The 20300-nt window shown below is 42.7% G+C and overlaps 1 protein-coding gene across 1 annotated transcript; it reads right to left on the bottom strand.

Annotated features, from left to right (window-relative positions):
• Positions 1-8880: 8880 nt before the first annotated feature.
• SNRNP27 (small nuclear ribonucleoprotein U4/U6.U5 subunit 27) lies at positions 8881-17192 on the bottom strand. The gene is made up of 6 exons (XM_072148843.1): positions 17037-17192; positions 15119-15233; positions 14518-14624; positions 14155-14234; positions 13329-13393; positions 8881-9204 (listed from the first exon to the last, which is right to left on the bottom strand). The coding sequence occupies exons 1-6, from the start codon at positions 17074-17076 to the stop codon at positions 9150-9152; spliced, it is 462 nt and encodes a 153-aa protein (XP_072004944.1). The 5' UTR covers positions 17077-17192; the 3' UTR covers positions 8881-9149.
• Between the last annotated feature and the right edge of the window lie 3108 nt (positions 17193-20300).

Raw genomic sequence — 20300 nt, 5'->3', positions numbered from 1 at the left:
GTAAGAATTTTGTCACCTTTTCCCAAACCATTCACAGGTTTGCTGACACTTCCTGGAGATACAGCTGCATTTTAATGTATGGGACAAGTTTGCCGTCAATTTAATGTCTGATGCACATCTGCAGAGTGTGAACAGAACCAGTTACCTAATATACTCGAGTATAAGCCTAGTTTTTCAGCGCAAAAAATGTGCTGAAAACCCAAACTCGCCTTATACTTGAGTAAAAATAATTTATCAAAACTCACCTTCCCGGCTATATACAGGGGCAGGGGTCTGGCTAAATACTGGGGAATATGGGCTGGCAGGCTATATACTGGGGGGAAGGTGCTGGCTATATACTAGGGGACAGGGTCTGGCTGGCTATATACTGGGGAGGCTGTGACCAATGCATTTCCCACCCTCGGCTTATACTCGAGTCAATAGGTTTTCCCAGGTTTTTGTGGTAAAATTAGGGGCCTCAGCTTATACTTGGGTCGGCTTATACCCAAGAATATACAGTACTTATCTTTTGGACATCAGGATTTTGGGATATGATAAAGACATTCAATAATATTGATTGGTATTTTTTTGTGTGTGAATAGCATTAGAAGATGCTACATAGGGCTCCTGCAGAATTCTGTGCTCGGGCTGTGAATCATGGACTGTGCTGAGGATGGGACTCCAGGCATCATAGTTACATATGATACAAGGAGTCCCTACTGCTCCACAAAACAGCAGTGCCAAATTATAATCAGCGAGGGACTCCTTATATCATATGTCACCATGATGCTTGGAGTCTTCTCCTCTGCTCTGTACTCGGTCCATGATAGTTGGGGAGATATTATTCCACCATGTACAGACAGATCCATGTGGAAGGTATGAACGTTACAAAAACCCTAGTAAGCAAGAGCTTACAGTCTATGAGGATGAGGGGGTGACACAAGAGCTTACAGTCTATGAGGATGAGGGGGACGACGCAAGAGCTTACAGTCTATGAGGATGAGGGGGTGACACAAGAGCTTACAGTCTATGAGGATGAGGGGGTGACACAAGAGCTTACAGTCTATGAGGATGAGGGGAGACACAAGAGCTTAAAGTCTATGAGGATGAGGGGGAGACACAAGAGCTTACAGTCTATGAGGATGAGGGGAGGACACAAGAGCTTACAGTCTATGAGGATGAGGGGGTAACACAAGAGCTTACAGTCTATGAGGATGAGGGGGTGACACAAGAGATTACAGTCTATGAGGATGAGGGGAGACACAAGAGCTTAAAGTCTATGAGGATGAGGGGGAGACACAAGAGCTTACAGTCTATGAGGATGAGGGGAGGACACAAGAGCTTACAGTCTATGAGGATGAGGGGGTAACACAAGAGCTTACAGTCTATGAGGATGAGGGGGTGACACAAGAGATTACAGTCTATGAGGATGAGGGGAGACACAAGAGCGTACAGTCTACGAGCATGACACATGAGGAATAAGAACTTGTATAATGGTCCAGCCATTCCTTGTAAAGGAACAGAATAGAAACTATTTAATAATTAAAAATACTGCTTCTTAAACCAACCACCATCTTATATACAGAGTTGAGATCAATGGGACTGCAGAGAAGCCTGGAGCTTGGCATCTGTTTTTTTTATCATTCTTTATTGAATGCTAGTTACATACAGAATATGGGAAACATACGTCCATCGCATAGAATTGAAAATAGGTGATATATCTCAATACAAACTTGTAGACTTTCAGTGTGAAGGCATACAGACATAAAAACATAGTATGCATTGCCACCTGGCAAAGAGCAGGGTAAGTGAGAGAACAAAGAGCATAGATCAAGTCATGTAAGAAGTCTTCCTACTAGGAGTATTACCAGCAATCACTGGGGGTAGGGGGAGAGTAACTTTGGGAGCACACTCTTCCGTCGAGTGTGCTCAGGCTGGAGGGACGACTGCTAAGAGCCATCTATCCTGAGGTATAGGCAGAGGGGTAGAAGCAAGTTAAGAATGCAGGTGATTGTTTAAATGTCAGCCAAGAGCCCCAAATCACGGAGGGGCCGTGTCTGTATTGTGAGAATCGGCTAAGTTCTTCTAATCAATGCAAAAGCCATTAGTCGGATATATGAGGGGCCCTTGTGGATTTCCACAGCCTGGTGATGAGGGTGCGTGCTGCTATTAGCATGTATCCCATTAATCAACGCTTGGCTTTGGACACTGAGGCAGGTAGTTGGTTTTTGTTGTTATTAGAGGACACAGGATGGGGTAGTTGAAGAGAGTTAAAATTTTCTAAAGGTAGGGAATGTGATAGATCTGCCTAAGGAGATGGATTTTCAGAGCATGTTTGGTGGTTGGGTATTAGTCTGATAATACAGGGAAGGGCATTCCAGAGAATTGGTGCAACTCGGGAGAAGTCCTGGAGAAGAGTGGGAGGTTCAAATTAAGGAAGAAAATAATCTGAAATCACTGGCAGATAGAAGATGGGCGATAGAGTGAGATGAGAGGAAGGTGAAGCATTGTGGAAAATTGAAGATGAAATCAACCAGGGCAATAAGAACAGATTAGGAGGGTATTCTAGTTATATCCAGGTATCAGTAGGAATCTCACTGATCACAAGAACAGCGGTCACTTGTATGAATAAATGGCATCCATGCAGCGGCTGCGTTAACTTTTATGGGACTATCGCTCCAGCAAAGAATGAATGAAGCATCCCTGTATGATAGAGCAACTTCTTCTTTCTTTTAAGGCCACATGAACGTATACCCGTCGCACCGTATCCGGGGGAGAATACATCCAGCGTTGTGGAGAGGGGTGACCCCTCTCCTCTCCAGAACAATGCATGGTGTACGGACCATAACACGGGGAAAGATGGGACATGTCCTGCCATTGCCGTTGATGAGGGACATACGTATGGCTGCAAGCTTGCGGCTGTACATACGTCACCCATACGGTCTTGTGCATGCGGCCCAAGAGTCATTGGACCCTCACTGTTTTGGAAGTTATCCCCTAATATAATGCAACCATAATGGAGCCACCCAAAAAACTTGCTTGCAAACACGTGGGGTTCCTACCATCTCCTAACATCTAAATCCAGGCCTTGCCTCTCTTCTGTGTTTCAAATATTACAATTTCTACTAACTCAATGACTTCCACTGAAGTATTAAAGTCTCAAAGGAACGATTTCCCGGGATGTTCCATCTCCAGCGCAGGTTTTGTTTAACAAATTATGGTACATTCTGTCCCTGACAATCATACAAGGGAACACGTTCTCATTGCAGAATTTCTGGCAATTTTTACCCTCCCCCAATCTAGAAAGGGTTAAAGCCCAGTATGGGCTGAAGAAAGCAACGCAGATCAGGAAGACACCCATGTGTGTGTGGGCTGCATCTGACAAACATGGTAAAACATTGTGTGCATAGTTTATTCATGTTCTGCATGACTGACGTGTGAATCCGTGCACTGGATATGTCCACCCCACAGGCCCAGTCATCACTAAGGAAATGTATAGGACTAGCATGGCTGCCTATGTCAGCACCACATCTGTCCAAAGACCATAATCACTTAAAGGGGTTGGCCAGGAATTCACTATACAGTGGAACCTTGGATTACAATTAACCCTGTCTATAAGCTTTTTTAATTTTACAAAAATTGTACTTGATTTACAAGCAAAATTTCATAATACAAACATTGCATGATCAAAATTGTATAACACAATATGGAAAAAGTATAAGAAATAACGTGTAAGGACAAATTGTCTGCATTTGAATAATTTCTTATGGAAAAACCTGGTTTGATATACTAGCGATTTCTTGTAATCAAATGTATTCGTCATTGTGGAACCAATTGTCTGGTTTACTTGATTTCCTATGGGAAAACTTGCTTTGATTATACAAGCAATTTGGATTACAAGCATGTTCTCAGAAAGAATTATGCTCGTCCTCCAAGGATCCAATGTGCATCTATAGAATCATTTAGAAAACAGCCCCTCACCCTGGTGTAGGACGTGTCGGCACATTCACACAGGAAACAATATACCTGTCCCACAATAACAGCAGGTACATAGGATTAGGGTTTCCAACGTGGTGTTATGTCTGTACAATGTCCCACTAGTAAGTATGAACTGGAGGCCACTAACATAAGAGCCAGAGCTCTTGTCACACCTCACAAGTTTTTTTTAGTCTTTTAATTTGTAAATACAGGGAGTCCCCTACTTAAGAACACTCGACTTACATACGACCCTTAGTTACAAACGGACCTTTGGATAATGGTAATTTATTGTACTTTAGCCCTAGGCTACAATGATCAGCTGTAACAACAAATGTGTCTGTAATGAAGCTTTAGTGTTACTCCTGATTCTTATGACAACCCAACATTTTTTTAAATCCAATTGTCACAGAGACCAAAAAAAAAGTTCTGGCTGGGATTACAATGATAAAATATACAGTTCCGACTTGCATACAAATTCAACTTAAGAACAAACCTACAGACCCTATCTTGTATGTAACACGGGGACTGCCTGTAACTGGAATGGTCCTGTATATAATTAAAAAATAAAAAGTTAAGGGGGTATTCCCAATTCTGCAAATTTATGTTAATGCTTGTATTATAAAAAGTTGTACAATTTTCCAATATACTTTGTCTCAATTCCTCATGGTTCTTTAGATCTCTGCTTGCTGTCATTTTATAGAAAGCTTCTATGTTCACTACCAGTGGATAGAAATCTGACCAAGGTCACACAGGTGCACGGCTCATTAGTAGCACAGAGTAATCAGAGCTGTGGGATATAACGAGCCGTGCACCTGTGTGACCCTGGTCAGATTTCTATCCACTTGATGTAAACATAGAAGCTTTCTATAGAATCAAAGCAAGCAGAGGTCTAAAGAACAGTGAGTAATTAATACAGAAAATATATTGGAAAAATTGTATAACTTTTTAATACAATCAATAACATTAATTTGCTGTAATGGGAATACCCCTTTAACCCCTTAACGACTTGGCCTTTTTTAGTTTTTTCACTTCCATTTTTCACTCACCAACTTCAAAAATCTATAACTTTTTTATTTTTCCACATAAAGAGCTGTGTTATGGCCTATTTTCTGCGTAACAAATTGCACTTCATAGTGACGGTATTTAATATTCCATGGCATGTACTAGGAAGTGGGAAAAAAATTCCAAATGCAGTGAAAATGGTGAAAAACCACATTTGTGACGTATTCTTGTGGGCTTGGATTTTACAGCTTTCACTGAGCGCCCCAAATGACATGTCTGCTTTATTCTTTGGGTCGGTACAATCACGTGGATACCAAATTTGTATAGGTTTTATAATGTTTTTATACATTTAAAAAAATGAAAATATTTTTTTTTTATTTTGCCATCTTCTGGCGCCAATAACTTTTTCATACTTTGGTGTACGGAGCTGTGGGTAGTGCCATTTTTTGCGAATTTTGATGGCGTTTTCATTACTTAATGTGTTTATGATTTTTACTGTTTATTTATTTTTATATCCGTTCTAGGGAAAGGGGGGTGATTTTAATTTTTTTCGTTTTTTTATTATAATTTTTTTTATTTTTACTTTTACTATTTTTCTGACTCCCTAGGGTACTCTAACCCTAGTGTGTCTGCACGATCCTATCATATACTGCCATACTACTGTATGGCAGTATATGTGGATTTTACTCCCCATTCATTACAATGTGCAATTAGCACATTGTAATGCATGGATTAACACGAAGTAGCCTCGGGTATTCGGAACACCCGAGGCTACCATGGCGACGGATCGCCGCTCCCCGTTTGAAGCCGCTGGCAGCATTGCCGGCGGCGATCGAGGTGAAAACACCCGTGATCGGTGCTAGCACTATGCAATATGCAGCAAAGACTTACCGGCTATGGAGAGGGCTCAGCCCGCGAGCCCTCTCCATGCACCAGGACCCGGCACGCGCCGTACTAGTACGGCGCGCGTTGGGAAGGGGTTAAGATCCTATGATGATCACTGTATAATGTGTATAAAAGCTGTGAACTGTTAGTTTCCAGATAACATCACGTCTGATGAAGAAAACTAGTATTCTCCAAAACTCACCATCAAATAGACTCAGCCTCCAAAAGCGATCACTCCTCTTCTGTATCATTCAAATCAGACAATTGTGTGTCCCTGGACACAAAGGGGATTCCATACCCCTCACCTGCCTATACCACTAAGGATGTTCCCATTAACTCTATCCCTGCCCTAAACTATAAAGGTGGTTTTTATTGCCCATTAACCCCTTTATTGCCCTACAATACGAGAGCTGTTGTCATTAACCCTTTCCCACCCAAGCTACAAAATTCATTTGCATGGACTTGAATTATATGTATGTATACTATGGGCTAATACTATATACGGTTGTCTGCACAAGGCCTTGCTCTATAGTAGGGTCCAAATTAAAAAAAAAAACAAAAAACACACCCATAATTATTGAATAATATATGTCTCCAAGGATGAAAAAGACCCATAGAAAGCACTAGCTGTCAAAGGTCCATGTTCCAGGAGAGTTTGGATGGATCAGGGGTCATGCTTTGGGAATGCAGAGTGCAGTACTTGGCTCTCTTGCCCATTCCTTTACAAGCTCCTCCTTTCTTTGGCTGAGTAGTGGGGAGTACTAGGTGTTCTGTAGGGAGTCACTACACTCAGATGTGTCTATTTGTTAATATAATAAATCTTTATAAAGAGTACTGTACTCAGTACAGGCAGTCCTCTACTTAAGGACACTGGACTTACAGACGACCCCTAGTTACACATGGACCTCTCAGCCCACTGTGATCTCTGGTGAAGTCTCTGGATGTTACTTTAGTCCCAGGCTGCAATGATCAGCTGTAAGGTGTCTAATGAAGTTTGATTGATAACCCTTGTTCCCATGACAGCAAAAAAAATCTAGAAAATCCAATTGTCACAGGGATAATTTTTTTTTCTTTAGAGTTAAAATTGTAAAATATCAGTACCAAAGAACCTGTCTTGTACGTAACCAGAATATCACCGATGCAGTTTCAATGTAATAAAATTGGACAAGGTTGGGTGGAGAAAACACCACATCTTACCCAAACATAGGACTTGGGGCAAAATGACTGCAGTTATGCTATATACACAGAGCAGCCCATGTATAGATTTTCAGGGGAAAGTCCACTGTAAGGTAGAGCGAACAAGCCCTTACAGGTTCCTCCCTGACTTGTGGTTATAGATTCACAGACAATACTGACCTCTACAGGAGAATACAGGTACTGCATCTGGATCCCCGCACTGAGAACATGAAACTAAATTAGTGTCAGAACTGATAAAGATTACGGTTTAAGGTTTTTTTTTTTTGCAAACTACAGTAATAGGAGTGCATATTGTTTAATGAGGAATTTTAAAAATATTGGCAATCTTTGTAGGTTTTTGTTGTGTAGAATTCGATAGCGTGTCAATTGTATTTTGCAGATTTTTTCTTTTAAATTAAAAGTGAAATTCTCCCCTGTGCACGTACCCCTGGTCCATTGGAGGTTCTGCCAGCAAGCCCAGTGCACACTAGTCAGCATCTGAACACATCCACCATTCATTTTCCACATTCCTCACATGAGTCTATGACCTCAGTTTCACAGGTAGGATCTCCATGCAGGTATATGTACTCTATCACATGCTCAACTTTATCTCCAACCTTGAACAACCAGAGCTGATAAAATCCTTTAGAGCTGAGCAGAGTTGTGTATAGTCGTGTAATGTGATTATTACTTACATAACAGAAAGTCATATGGGGAGAAGCAACCTTTGGCTTGATACATACAGACTCTACCAGGCTGTGCAAGACATCCCAGCCTGAAGGTGGCACTGCAGAGTGGAACAAAGATTTTTTTTTTTTTTTTGGTGCCCTGCTCTATTTGCCACTATCTTTGTGGAAAACCATCATGGGACCCACAGCCCAATGTAGGATACAAGAAAATATGGCAGAAACCAGATGCCCAGTCTTAGCTTTTCTGCACAAGCTTTTCTCCTCTGTGTGAACTTACCGTCACTTATTATAATGCAACAAGTGTGTATAAAACGCATAAAATGTTTTTTTTTTAATTTCAATGGGAACCTGTCAAATAAAGATAAAAGGCTCTTGGAACCAGTCACTGGCTAAAAATGACATTCCTGGTGACCAGTTCACTTTCAGTAGGGACATTACATTGACCAAGCCCTATAAAAGGTTCCTCACCAGGTCTATAAAGTTCTGTTCTAGTCCGTTCATAAAGTTGACTCCCCATCTATGCAAGTGACCCCATGTGAGTCCCATCTTTTCTCTGGCATATTTATGTCCATCCTGCTCATTCCCCCTCTTCAGGAAGGAAACACGTTGGCTGTGTGACTCGTTGAAATTTGTGAGAAAAGGGGTAAGCAAGGTAGAGAAAGAAGTCAGCTTCATGTCTGGAGTAAGAGAATTCCGGAGAAGGGTGCATGAGGAAGCCAATCTCTCTTCAGCGAGTCACACAGAGGGTTAAAATGATGTAGCAGAGCCAAGTTGACTCAGTTGGGGAGAAAGCACACCCCTTGTCAATCAGGAAGCTGGAGGCGTGGCTGAAGAATGATAGATGGCGAGTCAATTTATGGACTGAGGAGCTTTACAGGCATGGGGAAGAACAATATATGGATAGTTGTACTGTTGTGTAATAAGACTTAGTGTGGGTTAGTTTATCTGACTGGTTCAATTGGTAGAATTGTTTCCCCCAAATCCCTTCCTCATCCAATCCCTTCCCTTCCTTGGTTGAACTTGATGGACAAGTGTCTTTTTTCAACAGTATAAACTACGAATTTAAACCAGATACAATCTTTCATATTCTCTATAACAATTTTCAATAATGTGATGGGAAGGACATGGTAGGAGGGATTGGGGAAAGTTGGCATGGATGTCATTTGGTTCAAAACAAACACCTTTATTATACATCATAAACACAGACATTTACCAATAAAAAAAAAAGGAAAACAAAAAAACAAAAACTATATGATCCTTAGACATGACTTGCACAAGTTCTTAAACAGCTAGAACAAAGCCACCTACGTGTGAGGACTGTGCTGCAGGCGGCATGGGTATAACTACAGTAAACGTTTCCTGCGATGCCGGTCCATGCCATGGAGACAACAACCAGTAGACGTCCCCCAGTATACACACTGTACATGGAGCTTCCTTGTATCATGCAATGAAGTCCAAAGGCCTGTTGAACCCTCCCTTTCTGTTCATGTATTGTCTGGAGAAGAAACACAAGAAACACAGTAATTTCACCATTAGTCTCTCACCGCTAAAAAATAATTGTTAGAAAGCTGGAGGCCAAGCACTTCTAGGTGAGCACATATACCATTTACAGGATTAGAAGGAAAGGGCTGCTGCATAAAGATGGACAATATCATTTTTAATGTAGAATGTGGTGTGGGTTATATGTAGGCTTCAAGCAAACCTGTCACCAGGAATGTCATTTTTAGCTGGTGACAGGATCCAATAGCCTATGTTATGCTGATTTTAAAAACTCCTTGGTCAGCATTCTGAATCATTTCAGTACTTATAACACATTATTTCGCATTACCTGGCTCCCTGACAGCAGTGTGTGACAAGTTCCAGGGAAAACCAGCTGCAGTCTGTCTCCTCATGCATTCTCCCTCTCCTGCCTGCTCAATGCACAGGACAAAGTGGAGAGGAGAAATGCATTGAGGAGACTGAGACATGGGCTGCTGCCTCCTCCGTGCTCCTTGGGACTTGCCACACACTGCAGATAACGCAAAATAGCATTGCAAAGGCTACTGGTACCCGTCACCAGCTAAAATGACATTCCTGTTGACAGGTTTGCTTCCAGTAGTAGGGTTGCCCAGATACCAGAATTTTGAGTGTGATACGATACCCAGAAAAGTATTGTGATACTCGATACCGAAAAAAAAAGTATTATCTGTATGTTAAGGTTGCGGTCACATGGGGCGTTTACAATGCAAATAGAAATGCAAAGCAAAAGTCTTGGGGCGGGGCTCAGTTTGATTGTATTTGCATTTCCATTGAAACACATGTGATCAGTAATGGTCACCAGTGATTTGCGAGGAGAAGCTTTAGTGCTGACCGTGTAGTATATGTGTTGTAAAGGTTGTCCTGGTAATGTTAATATAAAATAGTATACCAAATAGTATAATTTAGGGCTCATGTAGGCAGGCATTTTTTGATGTCGTATGCTATCCTTTTTTACAGATGGCAAACAAACCCACTGTTTCCTATGGGTCTGTTCACACGTCCATTTTTTTTCACAGATGTGCAGACAGGGAGAGAAAAAAATTTGCCCCCAAAAAAATGTAATTGTATTAAATAGAGACCTTGTGTCTGGGGAAGCCCTGGGAGATGTAGAAACCATATATGGACACATGGTGATATTTCCCCGATGACGTGGTCCCTGCTCTGCAGCTAACCCCAGGATTCCCTGCCCGATGTCAACTGTGCATTTTCATGCCTATAAAATTGTAGATTCACACTTAAGGCACCAAAACTATGAATTAACACACGTGGAATTATATACAAAATCAGTCTTATATTCTAGGTTCTTTAAAGTAGCCACCTTTTGCTTTGATTACGGCTTTGCACACTCTTGTAATTCTCTTGATTAGACACAAGAGGTAGTCACCAGAAAAGGTTGTCACATCACAGGTGCCCTGTCAGGTGTAATAAGTGGGGTTTCTTGCCTTATAAATGGGGTTGGGACCATCAGTTGTGTTGTGCAGAAGTCAGGTGGATACACAGCTGATCGTCCTACTCAGTAGGCTGTTAGAATTTGTATCATGGTTAGAAAAAAGCAGCTAAGTAAAGAAAAACGAGAGGCCATTATTTCTGTAACTAATGAAGGTCAGTCCGAAAAATTGAAAAAACTTTGAATGTGTCCCCAAGTGCATCTGCAAAAACCATCAAGCGCTGCAAAGAAACTGGCTGACATGAGTACATAGCCATCACTTTTTGAAGGGTCTAGGTCTGACCCATGGGACCCCCTGATAATCCGTGGGCCGTTGTGGTGTTGTAATGCTTTGACAAGCAGAAAGCACTAGAAAGCCCAGATACCCGGGGTTAATGTGTAATGAAGGAATACTGCCTGAAACTCTTCACCATTACACTACTGGGTCTCCATTCGACTACAGCAATGATGTGGAAGCGTATTTTCTCTATACGGGGATGTCTGCACAGGGGAAGCAAGTGTTAAGAACCCATTTAAGAAATCCACATGTGCCATGCTTCATAGACAAGAAGTTAACCCCATGGGGAGTACTTTATGTGCTCACAATGATGGGAATCCAATTTCCTCTGATCTTTTGTACATGTGCTCTCGCTCCGTGTGCCTGGCGGTGTTGCCTGGTTACCATTGTGTAAGCGGGTGTTCAGGGCGGCCTCCGTGTCAGCTCCGCTGTTGTTCTCCACAATTCCCACAGAGATGTTCCAGGAAATTTTATTAATATACTCGGTCCTCTGCGTATTATGTCACATGCCTAATACTGCAGATGGGCTGATAAAAGTAGCACGGCCAACTATGAACTACAACCAAACACAAAGTGCTCAAATGTATATTATAGGTTATGTGAGTGTTAAAGGGGTTGTCCACTTTCAGTCAATAAGTATTGTTTGTGTATTGAAAAGTTATACAATATTCTAATACTTTCTGCATCAATTCCTTATGCCTTTCTAGATCTCTATAGGAAGCTTCATTGTATAATTCCAGTGGATAGGCATCTGCCCTGATCATGTGATGTCACACAGATAACTCTGATTACTGTAACGAGTCGAGCACCTGTGTAACATCACATGACCATGGAGTTGTTTCAACAGGAAGTATGCAATGAAGCAATGACAGCAAGAAGAGCTCTATGAAACTGAGGAATCGATACAGAAAGTAGATTGGAAAATTGTATAACTTTACATCAAACAACATCAGTGCTTCTTTATGCTTATGACGGATGAGCCCTGATAGGGATTTCTTAAATTAGCCCTTAGGCCTCATTCAGAAGGCCGGGGCGAGCACAGGATCGGGAGAAGGAGGGTCGATGGGCTTCCCTCCATAAGACATGCAACTGGTGGGCTCACAGCATTGTGCCAAGGAGACAAAAGGGTATGGGGGGTCGCGATCTGGCCGCAAATTATGCGACCAGATTACAGGCTCCTGATTGGCTGCCCTCATGTCGATTGCACACATAGAGTGCTGCACGTGGAAATGGGCGCGAGTGTCGGCCAAATCCCATGGACTGCATACATTAAACAGAAGGCGAGTCTTGCATTATGCCAAATTATGATGTAAGGACTTGCCATCTGCCGGCCAGACTGCAGAGCTGGCACTGAATTAACTGTTACAGTGACATCAATGAAGTCCTCATCCATACCACCCCTGCCTAACCAGCTCTTACAGATCTGTCACTGATGTTACTACTCACTAGTTTTCAGCACTTGCCGTCCTCAGATTGTGTGGCCACTCTTGTGTCTGGCTTATCCGGTCAGAGCTTTTGCACAGAAAAATGTGCCCTCATTAATCGCCTGAACTCAAAGTTGAAGCTTATGTGTATTTTCATAGTCCTTCCTGACCAGCAGCTCCTTAGAGATTGATCACAGTAACATACAGCACCTATCCCCAGTCCCTGGTTGATCTCATGTGGTCAGAATTGTATTTGCATACATATGACTCTGGGCTGTATCAAAGTTGAGTGTGTGTTTGGTAGCTCAATCTCCTTAACCTGACTGTAGTATGCGGGGGAGGAGCAGATACAGCCTCTGATTGGCCATACTTAATGTTCAGAGCGGGTCCTGTAGCCTCCACACCACAGCTCCTCAGTTTCCTCGCACCAGTGCCTGTATGAAGGGAGATGTCAGGATCTGCACCAAAAGCTCAGCAGAGTGATGCTGTCCTCAATGCTCCCCAGCTACTAGCCTACGAAGCCTATGCGGTTTCAGAGAAGACTTTTATGAAGGAGTAAAACTGCCAGTACAGGCGCCATAGACATAAGTGTTAATGCAACCTCTGAAGGCTGCTATTGTTGTGAAACATAAAAAAGGTTACCAGCAGGAGGAATAACAGGCCTAAGGAAAAAAACAAACACAACCTGTCCTGCAAAAACCAAGCTCTCTACAGCTGCATTCCCATGCACACTTACTTACCTGACTCCGGTTCCCACTTTGCTCTGATACCTGGCCTGTAGGACCCGCTACATCCAATGAGTAGCCTCATTGGACAAGGGATATTACCTCTCATTGGAGTCCCGTGATTACCTCTCCAGAACTGCTGTTCCAGCACAGGCCCAAAACTGAAACTAACATAATGGGGTAATTTTTATTATTATAATTATTATTTTTATAAGGTGGTGGGCTTACCTGTACTTTCTTTTCTGAGACACATTTATGGCATATGCATTAACAGATCCATCTACTTTCTTCCCCTGAAAAACAGAAAATAAACGGTCAGGAAATAATTTGACAATATGGAGGACACGGAAAATATCAGGCCTAATGTGACAGGAAGTAGCAGATCATGGAACAGGCTGAACAAACGTGTATCCTCATATGGATAACATACAGATATGTGGGGATCTAACTGCCGAGACTCCTACTGATTCTTTCCCCAATATGTAAGAGGCAGGTTGAGAATACACACGGTCATTCAATTTAGTCATTGAACTCAAGTTTTCTACTGTAATTAGGAGGCCCACATAGTGGAATAGGACCCCCATTCTAGTTATCTAGGATCAGTCGTTCTTCCACCACACAAAAAGTTGGCATTGTTTTACTGCATCTTATCTAGTAATGTCCCAAAACATTTAATGGCAATGTCCAAAGGACAGGGGATAACAAGGTGATCGGAACCGCTGTGATCCTGTTATGACTTACATAGTGAATGAAGAGGCGAGAACAGGATCTCCAATCTATTGCAGGAGTCTCTTCTCATGATCAAAGAGGGGGAAAGGGTGGAAGAACTGGGACCCTCACCAACCACTTTGAGCCCCCTATTCTATGGATATGGGATAACTTATAAACCTGGATCAACCCATTTAAGAATAATATGTAAGCCTAGCGTTTCCTAGATGGGAGAATTTCCCTGCAGCCGGGGTCCTGCCGTACGCTTGAACTCTTAAGAAAAGACCACAAAACATTGGCCTATCTTCAATAAAGTAAAGGACAAACTAAAATGTGCAGTTATTACCTTGGTGGTGTCAAAAGTACTGAAACCCATCAACTTCATCATCTCAATCTCCTCTTCCGTCTTTCCTTCAAGATCCTCCGCTGCAGAAAAAAAATGGAAAGATAGAAAACAAAATATTACCAGAAGAATGGCCTTTTCATGCAGTAGGAAGAGAATGATCCGTCCCTATAGACAGACAGCACTTCCCCCTAATCAAGGAGAGGAAAGAATTGTAAGACACATGTACTGTTATCATAGATGTTTGTGCAGAGTTTTTCTACCCCCACTATTTTCAGGAATTTTGGTTTTTTAGAACTCATCCTAAACTGATAGAGACCTTTACTTAAGGATTTTTTAATTAATATTTCTCTAGTGCGCGTTTACCTGCAATCTGCCGCTCTTTGACTGCTTTTCCATCTTTCTTGTCATCATCGCGCCTCTCCTTAAGCCTTCCAGGTGAGAGGGAGGAGGACCTGTGTCTGCGGGGAGACCTGATAACCAAAAAAACAGGGATATCAAAGCCCTCATATACCTCAAAATCAGCTAAGCTTTATGTAATAACATGTATGATACTACCACTGAGGTATTGCTGCCCGCTACTGATGTCTAGTTCTGCTTCATTATGACACAGGTATGATCAGTCCAGCCACTTGATGGGGAATATTTTTCTTTATATATTACAATAATTAGATTGTAAGATGTAGGAAAATGATCTTCAAGACTTTCATGCAGCTGAAAGTAGTCTTGGGCAAATTTAAAAAAGACTGCCCTTTATGCCCCTAGCAACTAGACATGGCTGTGATTGGGCAGGTGTAGCCACTCTAGTTGCTAGATCAGCCCATCAAGCAACATGTCTGGGTTAAGCAGAGATGCCGCCCCCCAAAGTTTAGGTCCGCTCATCTTTAATCATAATACAAGGTCTGTGGTTAAGAAAAAAAAAAAAAAAAAATACTGGTAATTAGAGTGCGATAAATAATCTCAATACCTGGAGCGGCGTCTATGTGGAGAGCGTGACCGGCTTCTCCGTCTCTCCCGTGACCTAGATCGCTCTCTTCTTCTCCTCTCACGTTCTCTAGAAGCGGATCTGGAACGTCTGCGTTCTGTAGGAAACATTTATTAAGTTAACGTTTTATTACAGAAAGTGGAAGGTGTCTACTTGAAGGCTCGAAAGCCCAAATCTTCAGAAGATAAGTGTATACCAGGTCTGACTGAGGACATTCAAATCAATAGGGTTACATGCAGGTCGGCTAATCACGTGCAACATGCACTCATTCCATTCTAGACTCCCCCACACAAGTCAATCAGACAAATGCCACACAGACTCCATCCACACTCAATCCACTATTTATAGAGACAAGATATTAACAAATGCAGATGTGAAAAAGGTCATCAGATCAGCATAAAAACACAGCCCAGAGAAGAGACACTCTCGCAAGAAGTGGGGAGGATGTATCACCAATTCACTTCATGATTTTATTTAAGACACCCTTGACCCTAATACACCCAAGAATTGAACGTCCCTAGGAATACATCTACTTCTTAGCTTCCCGTGCACTTTGGCCCCTTCATTCTTAAAAGGATTGAACCAACTTTAATATTTATCCCCTATTTATGTATCTTTGGAGGAGCCTCCACCAGAGATCGCGATAGCGCCTCTACGACGCTTGTAGAGGCCGATTTACTCAAGTAAAAAAAAAAAAAAAAGGAGTTGTAACAATTTTCTTGTATAAATAGACGTCAATAATAATCTTTATTTAAATAGCGCGATTAGATTCCGTAGCGCTTTACAAATCAAAGGAGACATATACGGTTAAAAAAAAAGACATTACAGAGTAGAAACATATGGAACAATAGTCTATTAACACTATATACGACTAGGAGTTACACATTTGTATTACTGAAAATATCATACTCCTCCTCGACTGAAATTACTCCTCCAAAAGTGGTGAGAGGAGTATTATTACCCTTCTGGAAAAATGTTAGTGTGACCTCTGGTCCCCACCAATCATTAGTATGGGGAGCCAGTGGTGGCAGGTGGAGCATGGATCCAAGCTCATCCATTCACTGTATATGGGATTCCAGGAACTAGTGATGGAAGTCTGGCTCTTTTTAGTGAGTTGGATCATTCAGCCACTCCCACATTCTCTCTCTCTTCTGATCCTTCCCCCTGACGCCGGATCACTGCAACAGCAACCTATTCTTGCGAGGGAGCCCTTGTATAGGGTGTTGCTTACCGCCAACGCCTCCCTGCTTAGCAACACGGCTGAAGGACGTAGCACTGAGAACACCTCACTACACATGCCGGAGGACTCACCACGCAAGCGCTAAAATAGCCCGCCGCTGCTGTGAGCCGACATCAGCAGAAAGGAGGTGAAGAGATCGAGGATGTGCAAATGGCTGAAGGAGCAACGGGGCCGAGGCATCCCGGAGCAGACGTTAGGATTTAAAATGCACCCAAACCCCCCTCTATCCGAGATCGATTATTTCAATAACGATATAACATACAGCTGTATCTGGGGGAAGCTGTCATCAGCTAAAAATGGCCTTCTGGTGATAGTTCCCATTTAAATGTATAACAGGGAGCTCCTGTCCATTCAGTCACCCCCATGCGGATGCGCCCAAGACCCCTGCGGATCCATACACTGGTGATGCTCCATAAGGCACACACCCCGATGGCGCACCCCGGGCCCTGCTCCCTGTGCAGATTACGTGAACACCTCACCTCCTGCCGTGATGCAGGGAAGCGCCATAGGTGTCTGATACTATAGAGAGACATAACCCCCATCTTCCATATGGAGTGCACAGGAGAATGAGAATAGTCACTGCACCGCCATGGCGACACAGTAACACCCGGAGATAGTAAGAGTCCCCCTGCATTACAGTATATAGCACCGAGCTCTCACCTCTCCTCCTATCCGGGGACCGGCTCCGGCTGCGACCCATCTTCTCCCCACACCGGATACACAGCCTGGAAGCTTCCAGACACTGCGCTCACCCTAACCCTTCCCCCGGACTACAAGTGCGCAATACAAAGGTTCCGGCAGGAAGCTAAACACATGTGTGGTTCCGGTATGACAAGTGCAATGTGACATACAAGAAAAGTCTATGAGCGTACAGGCTGGGAGCGCCTCTAGTGGCTAAAGAGGCTATAACACTTACATTCCCGTCCGTTTCTTTCTTATAATGATTACATTTATAATAATTTATAAAAAAAGTATAATTATTTTAAATATATATCATTAATATATAAAACAATAATATTAATCTAAAAAAATATATATATATATAAATAATAACAATATTAATATATATAATTGCATTTATTAATTATCCATGATATAATCATTGTTTATTTTCTAATAAGTAATTAATATACAAAATAAATAATGATATACCTGATATAGTGATTAATTATTATTTATAATTTTTTTATATAGCTCCACCACACTCTGCGGCGCTGTACTTTACCCTTCATTGTTGAGCTCCAGGACATACTTGTGTCACCAGTGAGATAACACCTGATATAGGGACTTTTCGGCTGACATACAGGTTAGTGATGGGAAGTTCGGCTCTTCTGGATCATTAGGCTCCGCTCACTAAGAAGAGCCGGCTCTTCTGACTCCTTAACAGCTCCCTATTAAATATATAATAGGGAGTCTGAGTCCAGTCAGTCACCCCCTCCACACCACTTTTAACCCAAAATAATTGAGTTAAAGTGGGCGTGGTAAGCCGATTAGGGGCGGGGTTCACTGTTCGCGAATGACCCATTTCTAATGCAGGTATCTGTGGTATGCCATAGACAGAAAGTGGATTTATCAGGTGATTTATATCCAACATTTAGGGGGATGCCACACATAATCTGTCCGTTTAAAAACGCATGCGTTTTTAAAACGTATCCGTTTTTGTCCATCTTAGACTTAAAAGATAAACAAGTTGTAAGCAGCCAAACACATGGTAAACGGTCAAAAACGGATGCGTTTGTAAAACAAATGCGTTTTTAAACGGACTGAAAACGCATGCTTTAAAACGGTCCAAAAACATGACACGAGGCATCACCCTTAGGCTGCGGTCACAAGTCCAACTAGTGTTGCGTTCATAACGAAATGCTAGTGCAGAAGGGGCAGGCCTAGGCTCGATTGCATATGTGTTTCCAGGGAAACCCATGCGATCGATAACCAGGACCCGGTGTCTTCAATTTAAATAATATGCAAACGCATATGCGATCGAACCGAGGCTTGTCCCTTGTGTGCTAGTGTCTCGTTATGAACGCAACACTAGTGGGATGTGTGACCCTGGCCTAAGGATGCTTTCACATTACGTTTACATTGGGGCAGTTTTCTGGTGGAGAAACCATATGAATCTCCCCCTCACTCCCGATTTTGGAGATTCTCCAACTCACTCACCACTATGGTCGTGTCGGGGCGGAGACCAGGATTGGAGTATGGTGGGCGGAGGGCGAATAAGTGGCGGAGAATATAGCAACATTTTGCTAGTTCTGATCTGGTCTAAAGATCGGAAATGGTGGAGGTTGCGCCCATATTCACTAACAGGCCGGAGCCTCTAAGTGAATATTGGCACAGGGTGGAAATTTGAAGACCGACGTTCTAAACAGCAGACTTAATGAATTCCCCCAACTGTGTTTTGAAATGCAATACAACTGCTGAGAAAAGGAGATTTGCTTTATTACATTGCTGTTAACATTTGTGTTTGAAAAAAAAAAAATGTTTTCCAGACCTTAACACTATGTTAACACTTAAGTTAGCATCATGTTAACATTGCATTTTGCGCTTTGTAATAAATTTTCTCGCCTAAGCTGTTGTGTTGTGTTTCAAAATTCACAATGTACACGCCACATGTGCACGCATACTCAATAAGAGACTATCATTGGAATGTCCTCAACAGGGGCTAAGCTGCAGAGAAAATTAATTTATTGTTAATCCCTTACCCTTTACTTATCAATATTGAAATTGCAACATCAAGAAGGTAAGATTATGCAAATTGAGGATGTTGTCTGATGTCTACTGTTCAACAACCTCACCACTTGTCTGAAAAAGATGGATCTGAGAAATGTTGGTCTCTCATTCCAGCTGATCAGTCAGTAGTGGATTGTAATACAGGCACTTTAGGAAGTAGCCTGCAGCCCAAGCCTTCTAGGGGGCCTATGACCAGCCAAAATACCCACCAAATGTTATATTTCACCCATAAAATCCTCATACTTCTGTTCCTACTTACAATATGCAACAACCCTCCCAATGCATGGGCAAGGTGGTAGTTGCGAATAGCGCCCTCACCAGGTCAGGAGCTGTTAGGGGGGATGATCATCTCTCTAGGAAGTTTCTAGGTGTTGGAGAACTGAGTAATTGAAGCAGCAGCCACTTGCCTGGTAAGGCAACAGTTAACATTGTAATATGTGACTGTCCAATTATGTTCTTGTAATACAAGCTGGAAGGTGATTGGAGAGGTGCTACCACCTGACCAGGGAGTATATAAACACCTGTTGGGCGGAAGCACATGGTCAGTCAGTCTAGTCAGAGCTGGAGTCTGCCACAGCCACTGTCCTAATTCCAGGAACTTCAGGTGCCTCATGCCTACTGCCTAGCACCCAGGGCAAGTCCGGAGACTTAAACCCAGAACTGAGCTCCACCACCCGGACTCAGTTCCATCTGCACCAGCCCAGCTTGAACCTTCTTGCAGGCTGCGTGTAAACCTTCTTGTGGACCAGCTCTCCATGATTCTTCCAGCTGGAGATTCTGCCGTTATCGTTTTGGGCCGTTTCCTGCTGTTAAATAAAGAACTGTAAATTGATTTGCACAACATTGCCTCTGTCTGATCCCTGGATACGGCTTCTTACCATCACGGCTTCCCCATCCATCACCCAAGGATTCATTCTACAGACACCTCAGGAGTTGCCTCAGGGAGAAACCACTGCATCAGCCTCTCCTCTTCTCAGTCTTCTTGCACACACCACCTGCTGGAGCCCTGCCAGGCTGTAGGACAGCCCTCCGGTCCCCAATACCAAGCACCATGACATCAGCGTGCCTAGGCCGCAACCACCAGCCACTCCGGTATTCTGGACCCTGGTTGCCTCCACACAACAAGAAAAGGCTAGGCCACGGTGGGGGATGTTGCAAATATACCTGTACAGTACTTGTATGAGCCATTTCAGG

Source organism: Engystomops pustulosus, chromosome 4 (assembly GCF_040894005.1).
Source record: "Engystomops pustulosus chromosome 4, aEngPut4.maternal, whole genome shotgun sequence".
Taxonomy (NCBI): Eukaryota; Metazoa; Chordata; class Amphibia; order Anura; family Leptodactylidae; genus Engystomops; species Engystomops pustulosus.
This window is presented reverse-complemented; position numbering and strand designations above follow the sequence as displayed.